Source organism: Mastigoproctus giganteus, chromosome 6 (assembly GCF_048544385.1).
Source record: "Mastigoproctus giganteus isolate SK-2022 chromosome 6, ASM4854438v1, whole genome shotgun sequence".
Lineage (NCBI taxonomy): Eukaryota > Metazoa > Arthropoda > Arachnida > Uropygi > Thelyphonidae > Mastigoproctus > Mastigoproctus giganteus.
Genome location: NC_143580.1, coordinates 157,527,113 through 157,553,703, shown reverse-complemented (window position 1 = coordinate 157,553,703; position 26,591 = coordinate 157,527,113). Strand labels below are relative to the sequence as shown.

Below are 26,591 nucleotides of genomic sequence, written 5' to 3'. Positions count from 1 at the left end.
CCTCGAAGGATTAAAATTGAGGGGCCCATCAAGCTCTCAGCTGCCCACACCAATGCCAGAGTTTGCACTTGGTCATCACGCAACACAGCGGCAGCCCCCAAGGCAGAATGCGCTGGTCCCAAAGGAACTAGTAGTTGTTGGTGACTCTATTATCAGGGAAACGGGAAACATGCTTTGTAAAAAGGATAGGTGGAACAGGACCAGGGTATGTCTGCCAGGGGCAAAGGTTGATGACGTTGTAGAGCAGATATCATCTTTTAAGGGCACAAAAGGTGATATAATTGTACAAGTTGGCACTAATGATATTAAGAGTAGGAGACTGGCGGAATTACTTAACAAGTACAGGTCACTGTTGAAAAAAAGCCGCGAATTAGGGTTGAATTTGAAAGTGTCTGCAATTCTGCCCAGACACGATAGGAGGGAGTATATGATGAGAGCCCTGTCGATCAATTCGGCCCCTGGAAGGATTGTGCAAGGCTCAAGGGGTAGAATTTTTTTCAGCCTGGTCTGTACTTGTTAACAGGAGAGACTGCTTCTACAGGGATGGGTAAAGGGTGCAAGAATGTTTGCTGATGCTATCGAGGCAGTGTTAGGTGGGTCAGAAAACTGCTAGATTGGGGGGATACAAGGACTAATAGATTAACAGTAGCCACTGGCAGAGGTGAAAGCGATTCTTGCACTGCTTCTATTGGAATGAGCCGCAGCCTGGAAAATAAGATGCAGGATATTTCAGAGACTGCTGGGAATCATTGGGGTACAAATAAACACATAGGTTGTGTTAGGGTAGCTAAGAAAAAGAACAGGTGCATGTATACTTGCGTGTACACCAATGCTAGGAGTTTAGTAAATAAATTTGATGAATTTGAGGTATTGCTCAAAACATCAAAGGCAGATATTGTGGGGATTTCAGAGACGTGGTGTCACACAGATATAAGGAATGCAGAACTGGAATTTGGGGAGTACAATGTCTACAGAAAGGATAGACAGGATAGGAAGGGAGGAGGGGTTATGCTATTAGTTAAGAAATATATAAAATCCAAGGAAGTGAAGCCAGTCGACATTGCTGGACAGTGCAGTGTCGAGTCAGTTTGGTGTGACATAAGCATTGGGAGATTAAAATTGAGAGTAGTAGTGTGCTATACGCCTAATGACTCTGATGAGTATAATAAGAAACTGTACGGGGAAATAGAGTGGGCCAGTAAATCAGAGAGTCTTATAATGGGGGATTATAATTTCCCAGATATTGACTGGAATTTGGGGGCTGGTCACTCACACACTAGCAAGGCTTTTGTGGATTTATTGGATGATTGTTTTCTACATCAGCATGTTCAGGAGGCAACTAGAGGGAGTAATACTCTTGATTTGATTATCAGTAGTGATTCTTCATGCATTAAGAATCTGCAGGTAAATGAACCACTAGGTGGCAGTGATCACAGTGTGCTGAAGTGGGATTTATTCAAAGAGGTAACTACCATTAGGGGTAAAGGGAAGGGGTATTGCTTTCGTAAAGGCGACTACGATGGACTGAGACAGTATTTAAATTCTATACAGTGGGACCAACTGATGATGTTACCAACAGCAAATTCAAAATGGGAAGCATTCAAAGAACTTATCTTGGAAGCTACTAGGCTTTACATACCAACTAAGAAATATTGTTCAAGGTTTAGGCCTAAGTGGATGTCAGATGAACTAATGAGACATATGGCAGAGAAGAAAAATGCATGGGATACATACAAATTAACACGTGACACAGAAGCCTATGATAGATACAAGTTGATCTGTAACCAAGTTACAAAGGAGGTTAGGGAGGCGAAGGCAGATTACGAGAAATCTTTGGCAAGGGATGCAAAGAAAAACAGCAAAGAGTTCTTTACTTATGTAAACTCTAGAAGGAAGGGGATGAATCAGATTGGCCCACTTGATATTGATGGGTCAACTGTTGATGATCCTGCTCAGGTAGCTAACAAACTGAATGAATATTCTGCATCGACATTCACACATGAGGAGTTATTCAGCGAGGGGAATGCCAGAGGTGTATTCAACTCTGGCAGTAAGCTAGAGAATCTTGTAATAACTGAGAGTAAAGTGGAGGAGAAATTGTTGAAGATAAATACAAGAAAGACACCTGGGGTGGATGGGATCTATCCAATTATAATAAAGGAAGCAGCAAAGGAAGTAAGCAAACCCTTAGCCATAATTATGAGAGCTTCCTTGGACTCAGGGGAAGTACCCATGGACTGGAGATGTGCAAATGCGACCCCAATTCACAAAGGAGGATCAAAGGGTGACACAAGTAATTATAGACCTGTGAGTTTAACTTCTGTTCCTGGAAAATTAATGGAGGCACTGGTTAAAGAAGCACTGCAGGATCATCTAGACAAGACTTCAGTTATAGCCCAGACACAGCATGGTTTTGTTAAGGGCAAGTCTTGCCTGACCAATTTGATTGGATACTATGATGCAGTCACAAAAGAACTGGATGCAGGGAATAACTTTGATATTATATACTTGGATTTTAGAAAGGCTTTTGATACTGTTACACATGGAAGACTGCTGCACAAATTGGAGCAGTGTGGCACTGGAGGCAAATTGCTGCTAGGGATAAAGGGGTGGTTAAGGGGGAGAAGACAGAGAGTGGTAATCAATGGACACTGCTCATCGTGGACTAATGTTATTAGTGGAGTCCCTCAGGGTTCAGTATTGGGTCCATTATTGTTTTCTGTATTTATAAATGATATTGATGATGGTATATCAATCTTAATGTCCAAGTTTGCAGATGATACGAAGGTTGGCATGGTTGTCAAGGACACTACTGACACTATGCTACTGCAACAGGACCTGGAAAGGTTGAGCAGATGGGCTGAGAGGTGGCAAATGAAGTTTAACATTGACAAATGTAAAGTACTACATATGGGAAACAGCAACCCCAGAGCAACGTATCAACTCTGTGGTACTACACTGACAGTGGTAGAGAATGAAAGGGACCTGGGGGTGGTTGTGCAGGCAGATATGAAGTTTTCTGAGCAGTGCAGATGGGCTGCAAGAGTAGCTCATGGTGTATTGTCAATGATATATAGGAATTTTTCTAGCAGGGATAAGGAAGTGATTATTCCCTTGTATAAGGCAATGGTCAGACCGCACCTAGAGTACTGTATACAGGTCTGGAGGCGTCATTTCAAGAAGGATGTAGAGATGCTGGAGTACAGAGAAGGGCAACAAGATTAGTGAATGAAACAAAGGGGTGCTCTTACGAAGAAAGGCTTACGTTTTGCAAATTACAGTGTCTGGAGACTAGGTACCGGCGAGGTGATCTGATAGAGATGTATAAAGCCTTGAATGGTTTGAGCATGCTCAATGCTGATGGGATTCTTCCACTTGCTCAGAATAATCACCTGAGAGGGCATAAATTTAAATTGAGGAAAGACAGATGTAGGATAGACATGAGGAAATTTGCCTTTAGCCAGCGGGTGGTTGGTTGCTGGAATAGACTTCCATCCCTTGTCGTGGAAGTTGATAGCCTAAATAAGTTTAAGGCTCAGTTGGACAGGTATTTCGAACGAACAGAGGGGTGAAGTGGAAGTGGTTATTTTTTTATTTATTTATTTGTTTGTTTTTTTTTTGTTTTTTTTTGGCTGATGCTGCGTAAGCTTGCTTTCTTGCATCAAATGCCTCTACTAATGCTAATGCTAACATATATTTCTGCTGGGTCCCAGGACACATGGCAATTCCTGGAAATGAACTAGCAGACAATGCTGCCAAATTGGCTTACCTACCACCCAAGAACAAGTGAAAAGTACCTCATCAATACTATTGACCAATAATCCAGGAAAAATGCATGTGCCAATAGCAGTTATCATGGGAAAATCAACCTAACAATAAGCTTCGAAGTATCAAGCCAAACTTTGAGCAATGGCCTTCCAGCTTCAGTTCAATCCGACATCAGGAGGTAATATTGGCTCATCTGCGAATAGGTCACACAAATATCACTCATGATTATCTTTTAAGAGGAGAGATACCCCCCCCCTCAGTGTCATCATTGTAATACAATGCTTTCAGTGAAACACATTCTAGTTGAATGCACAAAATATACAAGAGAATGCCAGAATCTTTGCACTCCAGCCAAAACAGAAGAATTTTTTAAGTAAGTACCATCACTTACTTAAAAAATTCCTTTCTGGTACTATTTTTTGCAATTATCTCTATTTGGGAAGAAATAGCATACATACTTACCACATGTAGGGCACACTATGGCCATAGTTGCCGATGTGCCTAATAAATCCCTAAACAAACAAGAATAATATTTCCATGAAAAATTCTCAAGTCATTTTCATGTAGACATGGTAATATTACCATGTGAATATGTAGATCCAAAATGCCACATTAATCGAACATTTTTATTCTTCTAATTCGACTAAAAAGTGATTATTAATTTGTAATGTATTACCAAACATGAAATTTGGTATTAGTGCTTCAGTAGCACAGCTTCAAGAATGAACTCTAAGAGATCTAAAGCATATGAAGAAGATGAAATTGAGGCCATTAATCCTAATCTTCAACAAAGAATGACTACTCATGATGAAACTATTATGCTTACACGGTCGTTACCACAGTAGTCCCAGAGAATTAGTAGACCCTGATTTGATGATGTTAAATTAGAGTTGGGTGGGAGGAAGGGCATTTTAAAATCTTAGGGGAGAACAGAATTTACACATACACAGATTTATAGTTACACAGATATAAATTCTGGTTATCTAAAGCCAAATAAAAAAAAAATGGTATTAATGTTATGTAGCTGTAAGATTACTTTGGTCAAAGCAGGCACTCCATAGAATGGGGAAAACAGCTGGTCAGTCTACGGACAAGATAGCATTCTCCTGAGAACAAACCACATATAGCTGGCCTAAAAGTGCTAGCTATCATTGTGATGGAATGCATCTCAAATAAAATGAGCTACTTTTCAGTCCATAGATTGCTAAACAGGTCAACTTAGACCACTGGCTCAATTAAACCAGTAAATTTTCTAAGGATACTGAAAATGTGGGCATATCTGAGATGTCAACACCCACAGATGCCCCCCTCCAGCCTCTTAAAAAGGCCATGAATACAAGGTAACAGCTGATGAGCAGTCAGTGCACCCCACCCTAGAGCCACAAATGGAAGTGATAATATTTCAGTTTCCATGAAAGGGTTCAGCACATTTAAACTGGATGGACCCTTTGCTGGATATTTTCAACCAGATTATAGATCAGTACTTTTCTCCTCTGGCATGGAATATACAGGGTGATTCAGGAGGAATAGTAAATATTTTGGGAGATTATAGTATCGATTATTCTGAGTAAAAAAGTTCATATAAACATGTGTCCAATTTTCAATGGGCACAGAGATGCAGCTGTTTGAAACTGGCACGCACAAAGCCATTATGAGAGGTATTAAAGAACGATAAATGACTTATTGTTCATATTTATTGACTTTTTGAATGATACAAAACAAAAATAATTGACAAATTTTTTACAGTTCACTATAAATATTCAAAAATCCCACCACCAACCTCAATGCATTTTGCAATTCTTGTGGTAATAAGATCTGTTGTTGTTCTGTGGTCATCTTGGCGTTCCTTTATGAGGACAGCAGTATGCAAAATGCGAGAAACAATTTGTCTCTTGTATTCACCTTTTCTTTGTATACTGCACTTATCATCCATCCCCACAAACAAAAATCTAACTGAGTGAGGACTGGAGACCTTGGTGGCCAATGAACAGGACCACCATGGCCAATCCATCATTCAGAGAAAGTTCGATTTAGATATCGTATCACTAGACAGGTACAATGCACAGGAGCTCCATCACGCTGAAAGTACATACCAATCTTTGTAGCCAAAAGAACATCCTCCAATAGTAGTGGAAGTTCATTTTGCAGAAACGATTCTCTCTAAACTCTAGGTATCATCGTTTCTCTGTAAACCACAAGTTTACAGAGAAACGATGTTGAAAATTTGTTTCTACAGTGGCATGTGGATTTTCGTCTGACCATCTATGAGAGTTATGGGTGTTGTTACCATCATGGGTGGAAGTAGCTTCATCGCTGAACAGTATTAATGAAATTAATCAGCAATTAGCATTTACCCACCGACAAAATTCCAATTACAAACACCATATCGTCTCTTGGTTAAAGGTGCTGCACACGCTGTATGTGAAATGGATACAAGCTGTAATGTTCGCCATACTTTTTCTGTGGAACACCAACACGCGTAGAAATTCTTTGTGTGCTTAATAGTAGGACTACATTCTACCAACTGAAGAATGTGTTCTATTTCATCCACATTTTGTTCATTTGCATGTTCAGAAGAAATATGAGCGCTGGGAACTGTACCAGTCGCATGCAGTTTGGTGTAAACGCTCTTGAATCCGGTATTCTGCGGTTAGGAAACCATCGATGGTATTCTCCACAAGCAGCAGCAGTAGCACTTCCACCACAAAACCGTAGACAAACACCATATCGGCATATCAGCATGTGTGAAGATGTGCACCATTCTTAACAATACTTCAAACAGTGTCAGGTTATAGCTGCTTCCTGGTCACATCTGATTCAGGGAGCTGTGCAAGCCTTTGTGATTAGGAGATATACAATGTATATCTCCTAATCACAAAGGTGGTCCAAAGGGTGAAATAGGATGAAAATTTGTTTCTACAGTGGCAAGTGGATTTTCGTCTGACCATCTACAGACCTGCAAGTTTGACATCTGTGCCAAGGAAATTAATGGAGTCAGTAGATAAGTAAGTAATGCAAGATCATCTAGATAGGAGTGGAGCTATAAGGCAAGCATAGCATGGATTTGTTAAAGGTAGAGCATTCTCAAGAAATATGATTAACTACTATGAAATCATCACAAAGGAACTGGATGCACATAATAATTCAGACATCATACCCACAGATTTCCATAACACCTTTTATACTGTACCACATGTATAATTGCATAAATTGGAGCAACATGGCATTAGGAACAATTTATAATTATGATGGATAAAGGAATGATTAAATGGTAGGAGATAGAGTGGTTATAAATGGCTACTGCTCTTCAGAGATTAATGTGGTGGGGTAACACAGGAGCCTATGTTGGATCCTTAGTACTTTTTTGGCGTATTCGCATATATATGCATAAAGTGCCTATTGTCTTCACCATGTCTATCCATCCAAATATAATAACTCAACTCGGAGTGGATGAATTTTCATGAATTTTATATTTGTCTCTTTTAGAAAGGTTTGTAGAGCCATCCCAAATTTCGTTAAATTTGGACCACCTGGCAATTATTTTATTTATTTTATTTTTTTTCCATACATATCAAATAGATTCAAGAAAAATCCTACAGATCCCCATAATTAGGCTATCTATATATTGTAACTGAAGCACTAGATATTACTGTTTGTTGCCATGAACTGATTGGAGAAATAAATTGGTAATATGGCAGATGCACAGAAACAAAATTTTCTCTGAATGTTCTCAGATGTTCAGAAATATTAAATGCATGTTATATTTCAATTGCAATTGTTATTAAAACCCAGGAACAAATAAATGAACGGCATTTTACAAAAGCACTGACAGTATGCTACAATTCTTTAATATATTAAATCACAGAGCCTCAGCATGTGTTGCATTTCATATGCTGTTGATTATAAAATATTACAAAATGTGGAATGAATATTACATTGGGAGGTATGCACAGTGAAGTGAAAACAATTTCTTATATATAATTAATGTTAATCAAATAGTAATTAATTGGTAACAAGATAATTAGTTTTTTTATTCTTCTATTAACCACATAAAAAATCAATTATTTTAAGAAATAAAAATCTAACGTGCCATATACACTAAGTTGTTAATATTTATTAATAGCATAATATACACAGCATGTAAACTTCACAACATTGATATAGGTATTTAAAGTTAAATGTTTAAGTTTAATGATGATATAAAAGTGGGCAGTGATGAATGATGGTAATCAGGATATGCTTCTTCAATAAGATCTAAATAAAGTAAGCAGAAGAGCTATAAAATGGCAACTGAGGTTCAGCATTGATAAATGCAAGGTATTGCATTTGGGTTGCAGTAATCCCAGAATAATATACAAAAGCAACATCAAACTTAAGGTACTCGATGAACACGAAGGCCTAGGGGTAACTGTATAGTTTGACATGAAGGTCTCTAAGAGTGCAAATAGGCTGCTAAAACAGTCCATAGAGCTCAATCAACAATATACAGAAACTTTACTAGCAATGACAAAGAGGTGATTATCTCACTGTATAAGGCAATGGCTAGGCCACATCTAGAATAGTGTTTTTGGAAACCTCATTTTAGGAAGGATAGATCCGGATAGATAGAGCAATAATAGTTGGGTACAAAAGGATATTCTTACCAAGTAAGACTGGGGTTCTGTAAATTGCAGTCTCTAGGAACGAGGCATCTGTGTGAGGACCTGACTGAAGTAGCAAGTATTTTTTTAAAAAAAGTTAAGCAAATAAATGCTAATGCCATCTGTACCTTTTCTCATATGAAATACACTAGGACATAAATTTAAATTGGAACAAGATATTTACCAAATAAATGTATGGAAATTTGTATTCAGCCAAAGAGAAAATGATTGCTGGAATAAACTTCCACCAAGTGGTGGGGAAGTGGGTAGTTCTAATAAATTTGAAGAAAGTTTCAACGAATCATTGGCAGTTATGGGTAAAGGAAGTGGATTATTTATTTTTTATTTTTTGTTGGTGCTGTAAATGCTTTACTTTCTTGCCAATACTAATATTACTAATATGATAGAAATAATGAATTACTAATTCTGGATAGATTATAAAACTATAACAACTGCACTAACCTCTGTTTCATTAACACAGAACACGTCACAAAAACTATATATTTCTGGACGAGGCTCAACTGGGGCAGGAGCACCATTCACAACTGTCATAACTAAAATAAATATGCAGAACATTAATGTACACATTACAAATTTATTTTTCTGGTACCAATAGTTATTAAAATATTTCCAAAAAAGTTAGGATTTCTACTGAAAACACATAGGACATAACTTGCTTTTATGTCAACAAATAACCAAGAGTTTTCTTCACACAACCAGAATTAAAAACCATAACATGACTAAAATTAAGGCTCTTTATAAATTAAAAACCAAATTATAATGAATACTAATTTATTTAAATTACTTTAACTTAGAAAGCTAAGTTATATAATTTGAATATTTCTCAATTCTTAAATGTGATTTCTTATAACCAAAACTTTTAATACACTTACATTTCATAAAAATAAGAAAATATACAGGAAACTTTGTCAAATCCAGCAAATTTTTTCATCCAAAAATATTAAGAAGGCAATCCTGCACTCATATCAAAGGTCACATTTGTCATTAAAAATCTATGTGAAAGTGGGTGACATTTTTCTCTTGTACTGCTATTGCTTTTCAGCCACCTTCATAACTAAGGGTAAAACTGCTAGAGCAAATTACAGTTAAGTGGCTGGTCATACAGTGCTTCTGATAATCAGTTTGACATCCCTTTAGAACTGCTGAAAGCAAAGAGGAGAGATGGAAAATAACATGTCAATACAGCCGGAAAAATGTATTCTTCGTTAAATCTGACAATTTATTCATAAATAGCAGCAGCTTAGTGATGTACACAAACTAAGCATTTAATTCTACACAATGCATTTGTGTCATAACTAATACAGCCCAACAGTTGCATGGCTAAAGTAAGGAGAAAAAAAAAATAGATGGTTCACGTTCACTCACCATACTAAAGCTGTGCAAAAGAAAGCTGAGTAAGTGATTTTGAGCCTTGTTTTTCTCTATCCTATACAGGTGACCCCCGCTTAACGCTGATAATTCGTTCCGGAAAAACAGAGCGCTAAGTGAATCCATCTTAAGTGAGTGCCGCATTCCCATAAGGTAACATATGTATTTGTAAGTTGCGGTCGGTGCCATAGGATATTTCCTAATCAATAATAAACAGTAGTGAAAAGATGCACAAATGTCGGTCAAAATATTTAATATTCAAATATTTGCATATAAAATATTCTGCATTACATATGTATATAATTATGGTAACTACTTATGTATCAAAATTAAACTTAAAATTCCAATTAAAATCATGAATTTAACTGATCTAAATTGATTTTAATTGATTTAATTTAATTGATGAATTTAATCATGAAAAAATAAGTTGATTTTGGGCTTAATTTTTGGCTCTCTTCTAAATAAACTAAAAGGGGTATTAATTTTAAATCCCCCGCAGCGTTACCACCCAACAATAAAGTCAACCGATCCTGTGCCGCTTTGAAACCTAGCATGTTTTTTTCTTCTTTCAATATGAAACTTCTTTTAGGCATTCGTTTCCACAAAAGTCCTGCTTCATCTATGTTAAAAACTTGTTGAGAAGTATAAAACATAATAACCCTCTTCAATAATTTTAACAAGTTCTTTTTTGAAAGTTTCGGCTCCTTGATCTGCACCTGCGGTTTCTCCGTGGATTTTAAATCTATTCAACCAGCCCTTACCAGTTTTAAATGGTTCCACTTTTTTTTTTTTTTTAGGTGAGTTTTCTTCAGATCATCATATTGGCTAATCTCTTTCTCTCTCTTTTTTTTTTATTATTTATTTTTTATAATATTTAACTTAACTGAATTCTGCATTGGATATTATCTTCAATAAAATTAGTTAAAGTCTTTCCGTTTCAATCCTAATAGCTGGCCTAGCCCTAGTTGCTTGCAGTGGAACAGCTATCTTTCCCACTGCTAAAATTAATTCTTTAATTTTTTATAATTGTTCTTACAGTTAAACTTGCAAGTCCTAAATTATGGCACACATCTGCTTGTCACTGACCAGAATCGATTCGCTTCAAAACGTCTAACTTAATTTTCAAATTCAGTCTTTTTCTTACATTTATAGTACTGCGCTCAGACGTTGCTTTTTCATTCTTATCGGCCATTATTAACTCTTCGAATTAATTACAATACAATGTTCAAGTAAACTGTCCGTTACGCACGATATCTAATACTGTACTGAGTGATGACTAGTCTTCGGATAAATGCATATATAACGCTAATATTACAAGCAATATACTTGATCATTTTTTAAAATGTTGATCTCGGAACTGCATAACAAGTCACTGTACTGCAATTAAATTAGCGTGTGAGAAAATTTCACTGAGAATGGGAAAATTTCTCAAGTCGGCGTGGGAAACATTTTAATGCTTTGCTATTCATTTTCAAGCTATCGACTCCATCAAATGAAACGATTTCGTTAAATATACCAAAAATGCAATCTGTAAAAGAGCGTTATAGTGATCTGTGACAGCGTTATAGCCAGATTCGGGTTATAATATAAGAACAGTGTTATAGTGAATCAGCATAAAGCGAACCGTGTTATAATGGGGGCCTGCTGTAGTTATAATGGCAGCAAAAAGGAAATTCAGTGGCCTTTGTTATTCAAGCAAATATTCTGACTGACTTTTTCCACAGTACGTTTTTAAAATCAAAATGTATAGCAAATCGATAAAGACTGCACGTACTTCATTATAATTGTTCAATAAGAAGAATAGTTTTTTTTTTAATCCTCAAATGCAAAAAGTACTTTTCTCTGAAGCACATTTAATTAGTATTTTCTCAAGGTCACTCACCATACTAAAGCTGTGCAAAAGAAAGCTGAGTGAGTGATTTTGAGCCTTGTTTTTCTCTATCCTATAGTTATAATGGCAGCAAAAAGGAAATTCAGTGGCCTTTGTTATTCAAGCAAATATTCTGACTGACTTTTTCCGCAGTATGTTGTTAAAATCAAAATGTATAGCAAATCGATAAAGACTGCACGTACTTCATTATAATTGTTCAATAAGAAGAATAGTTTTTTTTTTAATCCTCAAATGTAAAAAGTACTCTTCTCTGAAGCACATTTAATTATTATTTTCTCTGGTACTGTACTAGGTGTATTTAAAACTGACATTACTTAACACAACAACATTTGCTATGACTTTCTCTATTGTCAATAAATTTTAGTAATTATAAATGTTTACAGATGTACATAAGTTCAGTTATTAGTGGTTAATATTCATTACAATGTGATTCTCCGAAACTGCTCAACCATTAGCATTTTCAACTCGCTGGATTCATGATGGAGAATCAGTCTTTTTACTTTATTTTACGCCCTTTGCTGTCTCACCATTTAATGGTTGTGAAAGAACAAAATAACAGCCACTGTTAGTGATATTTTTTTTTTTATGAAAACCCCAAACACGAAAGGTATCAAAGCCTATAGTACTTAGTACCGTGCATGGGTTGAAGGAGCAGTATGGGGGGAGGGGGATGCCGGAAACTTTGCTCTAGGGACTAAACATGGGTTTCACGAGTTCAAGCCTCCAATAAGCAGAGTGGTGGTATTTCACCGGCTGATGAAAGTCATCTACCACCTGCGAATTTTTTTGTGGACAGAGAAAGAAGACATAAGGATGGCTTTGAAAAGATTACATATGGCAGTAATCAATGTTATTCCAAGCAATACCCCATTGTGTGTAATCTTTGTAATAAAAAAAAAAAAAAAAAAAAAGGTAATTATACAGGACATAATATTAGACATCTTCTGAACAACTTGAAAGCATATGGGATTCCTTCAAGAACTGTATAACTTATCATTAATAATGTGAAGTCAGGACCGAATACAGACATAATACCCTAAGCCAGCATTTCCATTTCTCAAACTGGGGTTCATGGACCCCTGGGGATCCGTAGACCAGTTTCTGGGGGTCCGTGAAATGGTGGTCGATATTGTGTTCTTATTGAAGATTATGATAATGATATCTGGTAAAGTTTAGAGTATTAGGTATTTGTCAGTTGTGCAACGTTAATGCTATTGTACACAGGGCAATTAGACATTATACGTGCATGAAATTATATTGGTCGATTTTATTTAATTAAATGGTATTTATCTGTAGGGAATTAGGTGTATATGGACCAGGCTACCAAGTTAACAAATGAAAACTAGCTTTGGCCTGTGAGGCCTATAAATGTTATATTAATGAAATGGTATTAAAAATAATATGATACTAAATAATGAAAATAACAATAAAAAACATTCAAATAACATTCCCTCACTTGGCCATCTGTCTGCTACTTCATTGGGGGCTTTGAGCAGAACGATCATCATCATCATCAGCCATTTTCAATCTACTGCAGGATGAAGGCCTCTCCAGCAACTTTCCAGTTCCTTCTATTTTGAGCACTGGCCATCCATTTACTACCTACAAACTCATGAATTTCATCTATCCATCTCCACCTCTGTCTTCCAGGTTTTCTTCTAGCTCCTCTTGGATACCATTCTGTTATTTTCTTAGTCCATCTGTCATCATGTCTTCGAGCTATGTGTCCTGCCCAAGACCATTTTAGCTCTTTAGTTTTGATAAGAATGTCCTTTACTTGAGTTTGCTGCCTAATCCATGTGTTTCTCTTCTTATCTAAAAGTCTGATTCCCAATATAATTTGTTCCATTCTTCATTGTGTAGTTCTCAGCTTCTCTTCCATTCTTTTGGTGAGTGCCCAAGTTTCATTTCCATAAGTCATGGTGGGGAGTATACATTGGTTCATTATTTTACGTTTCAGACAAACTGAAATATTGCTCTTCAGTATGTGACTATATTTCCTGAATACTATCCATCCAAAATTTATTCTTCTGTTCATTTCTAGCCATTTATCATTATTACAGCTAATAACTTGTCCCAGATAAGTATATGACTCCACCTTTTCAATTACTGCTCCTTCAATCATTATTTCCCTTTCTGTGGCATACTTGTTCATCATTACTTTTGTTTTAGCCATATTCATCTTTAGTCCAAAATCCTTACTAATTCTGCATACATAACTGATTAAGATTTTTCTCTAATTCTTTGGGATCGTGGCTTATGACCACAATGTCATCTGCAAATTGTAAATGGTTTAGGTACCCTCCGTTCACATTGACTCCTTTCTGCGACCAGTCTAATCTACTGAAAGCTTCCTCAAGGGCAGCAGTAAACAGCTTCAGAGATATTGTGTATCCTTGTTGAACTCCTTTCTCAATTTTAAATTTCCTACTGTCTTTGTCTAGTCTAATAAAGGAGGTAGCACTCTCATATATTTTCTTCAAAATCATACTATATGGGGTATCTATGCCTTATCTTTCCAGTGCCCTAAACATTGCCTTATGCTGTATGGAGTCAAATGCCTTTTCATAATCCACAAATGCCAGGGATAATGGTGTTTTATATTCATTTGCTTTCTCCATTAGCTGTGCTATTACGTGAAGGTGAGAATCCTGTCCTAAAGCCAGCTTGCTCTCTCGGTTGATTCTCGTCATGTATTCTTTCTAATCTGTTCGTAATGACCCTTGGGAACAACTTGTAGATGTGGGATAACAAGCTAATTGGTCTATAATTTCCAATTTCTGATTTATCTCCTTTCTTATGCAGCAAAACTACGATTGCATTATTCCACTGCTTAGGCATCACACCTTTTCAAATGCACTTTGTGAAGAACCTTGCCAGTTTTTGTGTTATGTCTCTTCCTCCCAATTTTAACAACTCTACAGGAACTTCATCTTTCCCCGGGGCTTTCTGATTCTTCACTTTCTTCAATGCATGTTCTACCTCATCAGGAAGAATATCGGGTATGTCGTATGTGTTGCTACTTTGCAATCCATCTTCCCCACTGCTGGCATCATTCCCTTGCTCATTGTATAATTCTCTATAGTAGTCTTCTGCTATTTGAATTATGCCTTCTCTGCTGTTTATAAGTACACCATCACTATTCTTCAGTTTCAGTGTCATTTGTCTTTCTGTATTACTGCTCATGGCTGTTGATTTAAATCCTTTGTTTTCCCTTAATGCTTGTTCTACTTTTCTTGTGTTAAATCTTCTTATGTCCTCTCTGAGTCTCTTTCTAATGGCTTTGCATAACTCAGTATACTCAACTTTCTCCCTGTCAGTGTTTTTCTTCCTCTTCATTTGTCGTCTTCGGTTCATCATGACAAGTGTTTCTTGACTAATTTTTTCTTCTTTGGATTTCTTTTTCCCTATAGGTTTCTTGGGCTTTATCACTTTCAGAAAGTTGTAATATTCCTCGTTGATATCTTGGTCCCGAGCAGTCTGCAGAAGCTCAAACTTGTTCTTAAGTTCTGGTATACACTGCTTTTTCTCCTCTTCTGTTATCTCAAAGACCTTTGTATTATTTACTCGAGTCAGCTTTTTCCTTTCCTACATTTATATCAAGTATACATCTTACCATTCTGTGATCACTTCCAACATTTACCTTATTCAGGACGGTAACATCATTCACAATATATATGTTCTGTTAGTGAGGATGAAGTTGATTTCATTAGTTGTTAATCCATTTGGACTCTTCCATGTCCACTTTCTGTTCACCCTTTTCTTGAAAAAAGTGTTCATTACTGACAGTACTTGAGCTTCTGCAAATTCCACAAGTCTTTCACCTCTTTCATTTCTTTCACCAGTTCCAAAATTTCCTATAGTTCCCCTTTCTGCGCTGTTTTGTCTTTTTCCAACCTTAGCATTGAAGTCCCCCATAATAATAGTGTAGTGGGTTTTCTGCTCATCAAGAAGACTCTCAATTTCGGTGTACATTTCTTCAACTTCTTCATCATCATGGCTCGATGTTGGTGCATAAATCATTATAATCTTTAGCTTGTACCTCTTAGAAATCTTGAGTATTAGTCTTGACACCCTTGGTGATGTACTTTTGAATTCCAAAATGTTGTTTTTAAAATCTTTATGGACCAGAAACCCAACTCCACCTTCACTCCTTTCACTGTTTCCATTGGTGTACAGCAGATTTCCACTTGATAAACTTATAAGTGATTCATTTCTTCTTCTTGTTTCAGCCAAACCGATGATATTCCAATTCACATTTTCTAATTCCTTTTCCAGCTCTAATATCCTTCACCGATGAGTGATCTTACATTATAACAGGCCAAGTTCAGTTTCCGTGCATGGCAGCCTGGTCATACCCAGAGATTCTTAGCACCCTCTGCTTCCACTCGATCCTTTTGCTGCCATAAGAGGGAGAGTGAAAGCTGCTGGGGACAGAAGGCCATTTGTTTTGTTGTGCTGTTATAACGATAGCAGAACGATAGCCAGACTAAAGGAATGTCTCATACCTACCCGTTTCTGTTGTCCTCATACCAGTTTTGCCAGTTAGTAATTTTTAAGTGATAGTATTAAGCTTAAAATTCAATGAGAAAGGATAATGTTTAGTTTAATTTTTGTAGAATTTTTAAATTTAAATTTTAGATTTTACCAACTTTGTGTCAGAAACAGCAAACTGGGACAGGTGACACAAAGCCCAATGGGTATGTATCAGAATAAATGAGAAAGGTTCTTACTTCCTTCTTGTTCTGTGGTGGTCAAACTGAAAAGGGGGTCAATTCCCGTCTTCAGGTTGTTTTATATGTTGATAAGATTATATTGCGCAGACGCGCCTTTTGTAGATTATGGTGTGATGGTGAAATTGCTGTAGGCAATATATCCTGTGTCAATGCGAGTGTTTTGGAAGCCATGAGAGGGTTTATATTTGTGCTTGTCGGGGGGGGGGGGGATTGCTTCTGATGTCGGAAGGAACCTATATAAATGAAATGTGTTTATATCAGTACAAAATGTGTTGTAAAATACAAGAAGTATATTAATAAAAATGGGTTGCTATCCCCTGGACAGGGCCGGTATAGCTTTTCTAAGGCATAACAACCTGTGTTTGTCCACGGGGATAGCTATGTACATATTTACAGCTTCCTTAAATGTGAATTTTCACTCTGTATCACTAGGTTTTATACTATATTAAAATGAAGGGATATAAACGTTATGTGTATAGTATATCTTAGGCACAATTATTTTGTTGTTGGGAGTTTGTATCCGGTGATAATTTCCCATTATTTAGATTGTCTGATTTAGGAAGGGGGGAAAGTGTTTGATAGGCCGGGTTACAGTGCGGTCAGACGACGAGCCTCTTCTGAGCGCAATAAACCCGGGTATCAAAATTGGGAAGTTTTTATCTTATTTGATAATGGACACAGATATTTTTAGACAACCTAGTAGTGGTAAGCTACGGGCCATTTATAGTTCTAAACTGTTTCAGTGTATTTTCAATAAGTGTATAGGGGTTGGCGTTAGGGTGGTATATGTTGAGATTTGTAAGTATGGCTGCTTTAATATGGTGTCTGCTGTAGTTGGTGGGTATATTATTCTTGATGAGAGTTTCTATGAATTTTTTAATTGCTTCCGTTGTGTTATCTAGATTATTGCAGATGTGTATTAACCTGTTTGTTTGATTTCTAATAGTGTTGCCATGGATATGCTTAGCTAGACTTCTCTCCTAGTTGATAAGCTTTATAGCTGGGAAGCTGAAATGGTCTCTCTTATCATAGTGTTGAGTGTAGACATTGTCTTTGGTTATGGTGATTTTGTTGTCGAGATAGTAAGCTTGTAAGTTGCTATTCGGGTTAGTGCGTTCTATGGTTAAATCTGTGGGGTAAATTTCCTGGGCTAAAATGCCGAAATTGATGACCAGGACATCATCAATATATCTGTAGAATATAATTTCTTCTTTGATGTTGTTTTCGAAATAATGCAGGTAAAGGTTGGCTATGGAGCAGGAACTGCTAGCCCCATGGCTACACCCCTAGTCTGTAAGTAAATACTGTCTCCCATAAGCACGTAATTGTTTTTGACATTAAGATTAATAAGGTCGTGCCAATATTGTTTATTGCATTTCATAATGTTTTGATGATTTTCGTAGTAGTGTTAAAGGACTTTAATTAAATTGTTGTGGGACAAATACCTAATACTGTAAACTTAACCAGATATCATTATCATAATCTTCAATAAAAAGGTCATATAGCATACAATGCTGCCACATCACAAGTGAATAAAACAAAACCCTTTGGAACTAAAGATAACAATTTCCCATATATCGAAGACTATGTTGATAGTCTACGCACTGACTGGGCTAGCTGGGTGGGTAAAGTGCCTGCCTGCCTGGCAACCCAAAAGTCGCGGGTTTGAATCCCGCTTAGGGCTTGGATCAAAGTACTGCAAAAACCTTGGGAGGTGCATTATGGCCACAGAAGCCGCTGCGCCAACAACTACAAAAAAAAAAAAAAAAAAAGATAGTCTACGCCACCAGAGTCAGCTAAAATTTATAAAATGTAACAGTAAACTATGCAAAACATGTCCATACATGCATAGCACCAGCAAACCTCCAATAATACACCATTTTTTTGCCATACAAAAAACGTTATATACCTTATTACATGTAAAATATGCGGAATACAATATATAAGGCAAACCAGCACATAGCTACACTTAAGATTAAACCTTCACGGTTCACAAATAAAGAAATATGGCGAAAACCCCATGAAAGACAGCAACTCCAACACTACAGACAAATACACCAATGAAATTGAACTCAAACACTTCCAAAAGCACAAATTCATTAATATATCCATTGCCATCCTAGCAATAATGGAAAACACCGCCAAAAGAGAAATTATGAAAGACCTGTTTATACTACAGTATAAATCCCTCTACCCATATGGACTAAACAATAGATTTAATGGCAGAAATTTCACTTACACTAGCCCCGAACAATGTACATATACTATCTTTCAACTCACTAAAAACTGGCGCACTAATGGGATAAAACATGGTAAAATTAGACAAGAACATAGCGACGACAATAGGAGTAAGCCACAAAACCTTAACGACTTTGATAAACTTCTCATAGAATGGGATATGGAGCCTATCAATGTAAAAAACATCCACAATACCCTTTTTGCTCTTAAAATCAGCAAACTAAAAGCATTAAGCAAGATTCAACAAAAACTCAATATCCAGAACATACATCTCAACCATACTCTAGAAGATATTTTTAAATTCAGAATCGGCATTGATTACCCAGACAGAACAAAAAAAGAATACTGCATTATTAAATTCCTTTATCGTTCATTTGACCACGTCAACGTCAGAGATATTATCAATAAAACCAAGACATACTTCTTATTAAAAACATCAACATAAAAATTAGAAACAGATACAACAAACCTATAAGTATGGCCATTTGTAACTATAAAAATACCATTGCCAATATGAACACCACAGACCAACCCTGCCAGGAAAACAAATATAAAAAATACATAGATCCACATTACAACCATATCATCACAGGCGACCTTAACATTATAGAGGATCACACACTAAGAGAGAGATCATGGAAAAGGGAACCAAATTTAGACCCAACACCCCAGCCAACCTAAAAAACACATGCAAATCTATTTACATGGATCTACTATAGTTTGCCTTTAAAACCGCATACAAATTCAACACACCAGTAAAAGCCTTTCATCAAAGTTGGATAAATACTTCAACAGAATGTATTCTGGCTAGATTCAAAGAAATCATACCACTACAAAAATGCATTAAGCAATATAACCTAAAAAATATTAATTACAAAACAAAAGAAATTAGAAAACGAAAGAACTGCAAAATAAATTCGTCATCACAAATACAGATAAGGCCAATAACAACTTCGGCATTATTTGCAAAAAGTTCTACACTGACACGCTTAAAGAGGAGATGAACACGCTTAAAGAGGAGATGAACCACAGCGATACATACAAGCTTATGAACTCCACACCTAGCAGCATTAGAAAAAAATTATAGCCATGCACAAAAAACTCAAATTAAAAATAGATAATACAAGATACCATTCATATAATGGATCCCCAAATTCCATAAAGTCCCGATTGAAAAAAGGTTCATCACCTCAGGTAAAAATAGCTACATAAAACCATCCAGTAATTTAATGGAGGACAAATTAAATTATATAGACAACCAAATCACTAATACTAAAATTATTTCCAATAACAAAAAATAAATTTGAATGTTTTACATTGTTTATTATCATTTTTATTGTTATTTTCATTATTTAGCATCATATTATTTTTAATACCATTTCATTAATATAACGTTTATAGGCCTCCCAGGCTAAAGCTAGTTTACATTTGCTAACTTGGTAGCCTGGTCCATATACACCTAATTCCCTACAGATAAATACCATTTAATTAAATAAAATCGACCAATATATATAGGGTTCCACAAACTTTTTTTGATATTTGAAGGGGTCCGTGAACTTTTTTTGATTTTTGAAAGAGTCCTTAGATCTAAGTAGTTTAGGAACCACTGCCCTAAGCCAAAGCATGAGAGTATAATCTCTCCATCTCTTAACTACTATCCAGTATGTACTCGTTGATTTTCTCATATAGTATAGTTATTGGCTAACTATTTTTGCCCCATTTTCCAGATGAACACATCTCTCAGTATTGCCCACCCCTAGCATATATGCCACACGTGGCCAAAATTTTTACTTATAATTTAATTAAATTAAATTTAATTTGATAAAACGATGCATTTAATTTTCCACAATGCATTGCAAGGATTCTCAAGCACTGTCCACTCGATACTTGGGAAAAAGATTGGAGAGCAGATGGAGATATCTATTGCAGATGTTAACCTTGTAGGAGAATGGATATAAGTAGCTGAACTAGTATACAATAGTGTTAAATTCTCTGTCCAATAGATATGGAAATCCTCGAATAGATGATGCCCATTAAAGTCTCCTAATACACAGAAAAGGAATGACAATTTCAGAACGAAGTCTTTCAGTTCCTTCATTGTAGAAATATGGTTAGGTGAAAGGCAGTCTGAAACACACATAAAGGCAATGCAAATCACAATACATGTCACAACAACTTCTCATGAGGTTTGAAGAAAAATGTGCTTACAAGGGACTCGAGTCTAGGAGTATTGCTGCCCCTCTACTGTTTGTAACAGCTCTATCTTGCAGAAAAAGCATATAATTTTAAATGTGGGAGCTACTTGAGGTGTTCAATGTGTCTCTTATAGGCAGATGCCCACAAGATGATAACAATTTATTGGCACATACAGGTCATCAATGTTGCTGCAAAAGCCTCTATAGTTCCACTGTATGATGTGGTGCATTATTATGTTTTCATGGATAAGGATGGTTCTGACTATTTTTTAAGCCCAGGCTGTTTTTGGCAATCCAGTTTCATCTTCCTTTTTTGGAAATGTTGGGTGTCCAGTGTCCATGTTATCTTCTGCACAAAGATCTAGGTCTGACTCATCTAAATTGGCACTGTTATCAATATCCATATTCATTAATATGTTATTGTTTGCCTTTTTGGTTGGAGCTGAATCAGTTTTCTGTTTTATAACATCTGATAGTGCTCGAGACTCTGATTCACGTATTGTTGGCTCTGTCTACTACCTTCTGTTCTGAGGATAATGACAGCACTGATTGGGCCCAATCTGCAATGAATATGGTTGGAGGAAATTGAGACTGGTTTTTGTTACCACTGAATAATATTTTTGGGTTGCCACTGCATATATGTGTTTAGGTACATTGAGCTAATTTGCTTCTTTGCCTCATGGTGCGTAACTTTCTGCTCTCTCCTATATTTCCGAATTTTTTTTCTGTTTTCCAGAGTTCACAGGATTTGTAGTAGGATGGATGTCGGCCTTTGCAATTTGGACAGTGCAATATTTCAGCACTGCAGTCTGTTTGTGTATGTGCTTTTGACCTACAGTTTGGGTGGACTGTATCTATCCAGCACAAGCCATTTGTGACTAAATTTTTGGCACTTGTAGCATCATGTAGGATTTGGTATGTAAGGTTGCATTCAGCAATTGAGATAGCTGGCTTTGAAACACTGGATGGTAAGATATGTGTACAGAATGTCAAGATGATGTACGTGGGAGTAAGATCAACCATTTGTCTCGATCATGATGTGTTTGGCTTGTAAAAAATTTTGGCTTTTCAGTTGCTAGACCAGTTCAATTTCAGTGACTTCATCAGGTCCCTCTCTGCAATTACTCCTTTGGAGGTATTTAAAGTTGCACTTGGGGTAACCTGTATGGGTATTCCACCCGAGGTTTATAGTTTACGGCTTGCAGTTTTGACTAATAACACATCTGAGTCTTCTTGCCATTTTGGGTGAACTCACCACATTTTCTAAGCATTTCTGTTTAAGAAACAGGGATAGAGTGTGCACAGATTTGTTCAACACAGAATGAACGTTAATTTTTTGGAATGATAGACATTCTTATTGTGTCAGCATGCAGTCGTTTTAGTTGTGATGTACCATGGTCATTATAGTTGTGATGTACCATGATCATTATAGTTGAAAATGCATAATGAGCAAATAGGCCACTCAAGTGGAGGATAACTATCATATTCCATGGTTTGCTCCTTTTTGACTTGGGGAGTTAACTTTGCCCTCTCAAGTTTCTGGCCCCACCACAGAGAGGCAGGAGCAGTGCCGCTAGAGTTACCAAGTAGTATAAAGTTGGTCAGTTTGTAATAAGAGGTGAAGAAAAAGAAAGGATGCTTCCCTTTCTGAAGCCAAATATGAACTGTAGTTTTAAGAAATCACTTTTTGAATCATAGAGTCGCTTGATAACTATAATGCTTACACCTGGGGCTGCTATTCAGAGAAAATTCCTGGAAAAGTGGGCATCGGGAAATTGGCATTTGCATTATGACAATGCTCCTGTACCTCTGGCACTTTCTATTTAAGAATTTAGCATTAGCAGAGGCATATGATGCAAGAAAGCAAGCTTATGCAGCATCAGCCAAAAAAAAAAAAAAAAACACGCTCCCATTTTGTCCCTCCGTTCGTTCCAAGTACCTGTCCAGCTCAGCCTTAAATTTATTTAGGCTATCAACTTCCACAACAAAGGATGGAAATCTGTTCTACCAACCAACCACCCGCTGGCTAAAGGCAAACTTCCGCACATCTATCCTACATCTGTCTTTCCTCAATTTGAATTCATTTCTTGAAAAGCACTCCACCACTATGTCTCCATCTACCATATTCACTGGCTTTAGTTCCTTGAGATGTCACAGATTTGCAAAAACTGAGAAAATTATTCAAAATGCAATGCAGGTATTTTAGCAGTTCCAAAAGGAGCCTATCAGAAATGCATCCAGATATTGCGGAACTGTGGGTATGTAGTGTCAAGGAGACCCACCGAAATAGGTAGTAAGCTTTATCAGTCTCCAAACTTTCTCATCACACCCTATATTGTTTTTTAAACTTAGTGGTTTATTCTTAAAGAAGTCATAATTAATGATCATTAAAAAATAAATTCATCCAGCAATATTAACACACGACAGTGTTATCAACTTCTGAAAGATGACAAATGAAAATCTGCATGCACAACCACTTAGGTCACAAAATAAAAAAAAATCTGTTTAACATATGACACCTTTACACATATAAGCATAAAAAAAGTACTAGAAGCGATATGCCATCACACATAGGAGTGCAAGAGGCAACCAAGTGCTGTGCTATAATGCATATGATCAGTCATTCTTAAGCAGTCAATAAACAAGTGCCATAAAATAAAAGGCACATGAAATGAACAAATATTGGCATACTGACTGGACTCATTGCAGCAATGATTGGTTTTTGTTTATGTACATGAATACACTTTTTTATAAAATTTTAAGATCTGTTTTGGTTTACAGCTCGGCACAAAAGTAAGTGTTTGCCTTTTTGGCCGTGAATTCAAAACTTTTACTTTTCAACCATTATTTAAGAATTTTCAGAACATTGTTATGTCTCAGCATTCTGAAAATTACAGCACATTGAATACGCTCTCTCAAATATAGGTGGTAGCAAATGTGTTAATGGACTATACAAGGGTAAGGCCTGTTGATTATCTTGAAAGAAACAAGTCTACAACCAGCAGATGAAATCTTGTTCCAACAATCAACTAACTGCTAATTGAAGACAAATTTCAGCACATCTATCCTGCAACTATCCTTCTTCAATTTGAATTTATGCCCTCTCATATGCATAATCTAAGCAAGAGGAAGGATTCCATCAGCATTCAGCTAACTCAAATCCATTCAGAGCCTTAAACACTTCAAACAGATCTACTTTCAGGTGTCTACTCGCCATATGCTGCAATTTGCACAATTAAAGCCTTTCCTGGTAAGAGCACCACCCTCATTTTCCTGGTTTTATTTCCATCACTAATCTTGTTACTCTTCTCTGCACCCACTCCAACAGATCCACATCCTTCCCTAAATGAGGCTTCCAGACTTGTATGCAGTACATAAGATGCAGTCTAACCACTGCCTTGTAAATTAGGATAATCACCAACTTATCCCTACTGGAAATTCTGGTATATCACTGACAAAACCCCATGGGCTGTCCTCACTACTCAGAGAACTTCATATCTGATTGCACAATTACCCTCCCAAGGTCTATTTCATTCTCTACTACCCGAATGTAGTACTGCACAGTTTGTATATTAATCTGAGATTAGTACTACCTACATAAAGTACTTTGAATTTGCAAATGTTAAACTGCAATTGCCAATTCTTAGCACAACTGCCTAACTTATCTAGATCATGTTCAATAGCATATCCCGATTTTTGTCATTAACCAACCTTCATATCATCTGAAAACTCAGACATTGGGCCTGATATACCTTCATCAATAAATACTGAAACAGACACACACAGGCCCAGCAATGAACTCTGGAGGAATCCACTAATAGAACAGTAAACAATCAACTTCTGTCTTCTGCCACTCAACCATCCCATTATGTATAGCAGTAACCCTTAATGCTAACACTGCTCCAATTTGTAAAGCAGTCTTAAGTGCAACAGTATCAAAAGCATTTGTGAAATCTAAATATACGATGTCAAAATTATTTTTTTAATCCGGTTCCTTTGCCAGTGTCTCATAGTATCCAATCAGATTAGTCAGAAAGACCACCTCTTAATAGCTCCACACTCTGATTGAAGTATAAATGCATTCCTGCCTAGATAGTCCTGCATTACTTCTTTAACCAGTGCCACTATTATATACCCTAGACACCAGGGTATATAATGACACTATTATATACAGAAATCAAGCTAACAGGTCTGTAATTACTCATGTCATCCTTTGATCTCTCTTTGTGAATTGGAGATACTTTTGTACATCTACAGTCCATGGGACCTTCCCTAGACTTTGGCTATAATTATGAGAGCATCCAAGGATGCTCACATAATTATGGCTTAAGGTTTGCTGCTTCCCTTAACATAAATTGAATAGATCCCATCCACCCAAGGCGCCTTTTTTTTTTTTTTTTTTTTTTTAAATTTAGCATTAAATGTTTCTCTTCAACTTTCCTCTCAGATACCACAAAATTATTCAGCTCCATGTTAGAATTTGATACATTTCTAGCATTACCATCCCTAAACAATTCCTCAGGTGTGCATATTGATGCAAAATACCTATTCAATTTGTCAGCAACAGGAGTAGGATCATCAACCGTTAAACCATTCATATAGAGTGGATCAATGTAATTCATCCCCTTCCATCTAGTGTTTATATAATTAAGACTTTTCTGCTGATCTTTGCTTTCTTTGCCTAAGACCTCTAATAATCTTCCTTAGCTTGCCTAACCTACTTTGTGACTCGATTTCAGACTAGTTTAAATCAGCTGCAGGCATATGTATCATCAGATACTTTATAACCATCCCCATGCATATTTCTTCTCTGCCATGAATTTCAACAATTCATTTGACATACATTTAGGTCTATGCCATGAACAGTATCTCTTAACTGATAAAAAAACCCTAGTAGTCTAAAATTACTTCCTTGAATGCTTCCCATTTGGAATTTGCTATTGGTAATATTATCAGTTGGCCCACTGTATGGAATTTAAAAACTGTCTGAGCCCACTGTGGTCATCTTTACGAAAGCAAAATCTCTTCCCTATCCCCTCAATATTAGTTACATTTTTAAGTGAATCCCACAACAATATACTGGGTTCACTGCCACTTAGTGGTACTTTTATCTACAAGAATCTGTAGATAAAAGTTGCTGCTGATAATATCAGATCAAGAGATCTGATAAAGAGATCAGCTCTGCCTTCTCTTGTTGCTTCTCTAACATGCTGCTGCAGAAAACAGTCATCCAATAAATCTCCAAAGGCCTGGTAGTTGTGTGAGTGACCAACACACAAGTTCCAATCAATACCTGGGAAGGTTAAAGTCCCCCATTATAAAACATTCTGATTTACTGGTTAACCCTATATATGTCAGTATAGTTGCTTGTTACTCATCATAGTCATTAGGCCTGATGCTCTCCTTCTCTCATTTTTGTTTTTCCACTGGGAAAACTGACTCCACATTGCAATGGCCACTCATATCGACCGGATGCTCGGCTTTAGACTTTATGATTCTTAAATAAGAGCATATTGTTTTCCCACTCTTGTCCTTTCTGTACACATTGAAATCCTCATATTTAAATTCTGCATCCCTTATGCCTGAATGACAACATGTCTTTGATATCCCTAGAACAATTGCATTTATTGACTTAACCAGTACTTCAAATTCATCAAATTTATTAACTATATTTCTCAGCATTAGTGTACATACAAGTATATACAACGATGAGCCAAAACATTATGATCACCTA

The 26,591-nt window shown here is 36.6% G+C and overlaps 1 protein-coding gene across 1 annotated transcript in view; it reads right to left on the bottom strand.

Moving 5' to 3' along the window:
• Positions 1-26,591, bottom strand: part of LOC150084682 (ribokinase-like) — a 124,408-nt gene that overhangs the window by 52,228 nt on the left and 45,589 nt on the right. The window contains exon 6 of the mRNA XM_090375426.1: positions 8,871-8,962. Within this exon, the coding sequence (XP_090231552.1) occupies positions 8,871-8,962 (92 nt within the window). The remainder of the gene's footprint in view (positions 1-8,870; positions 8,963-26,591) is intronic.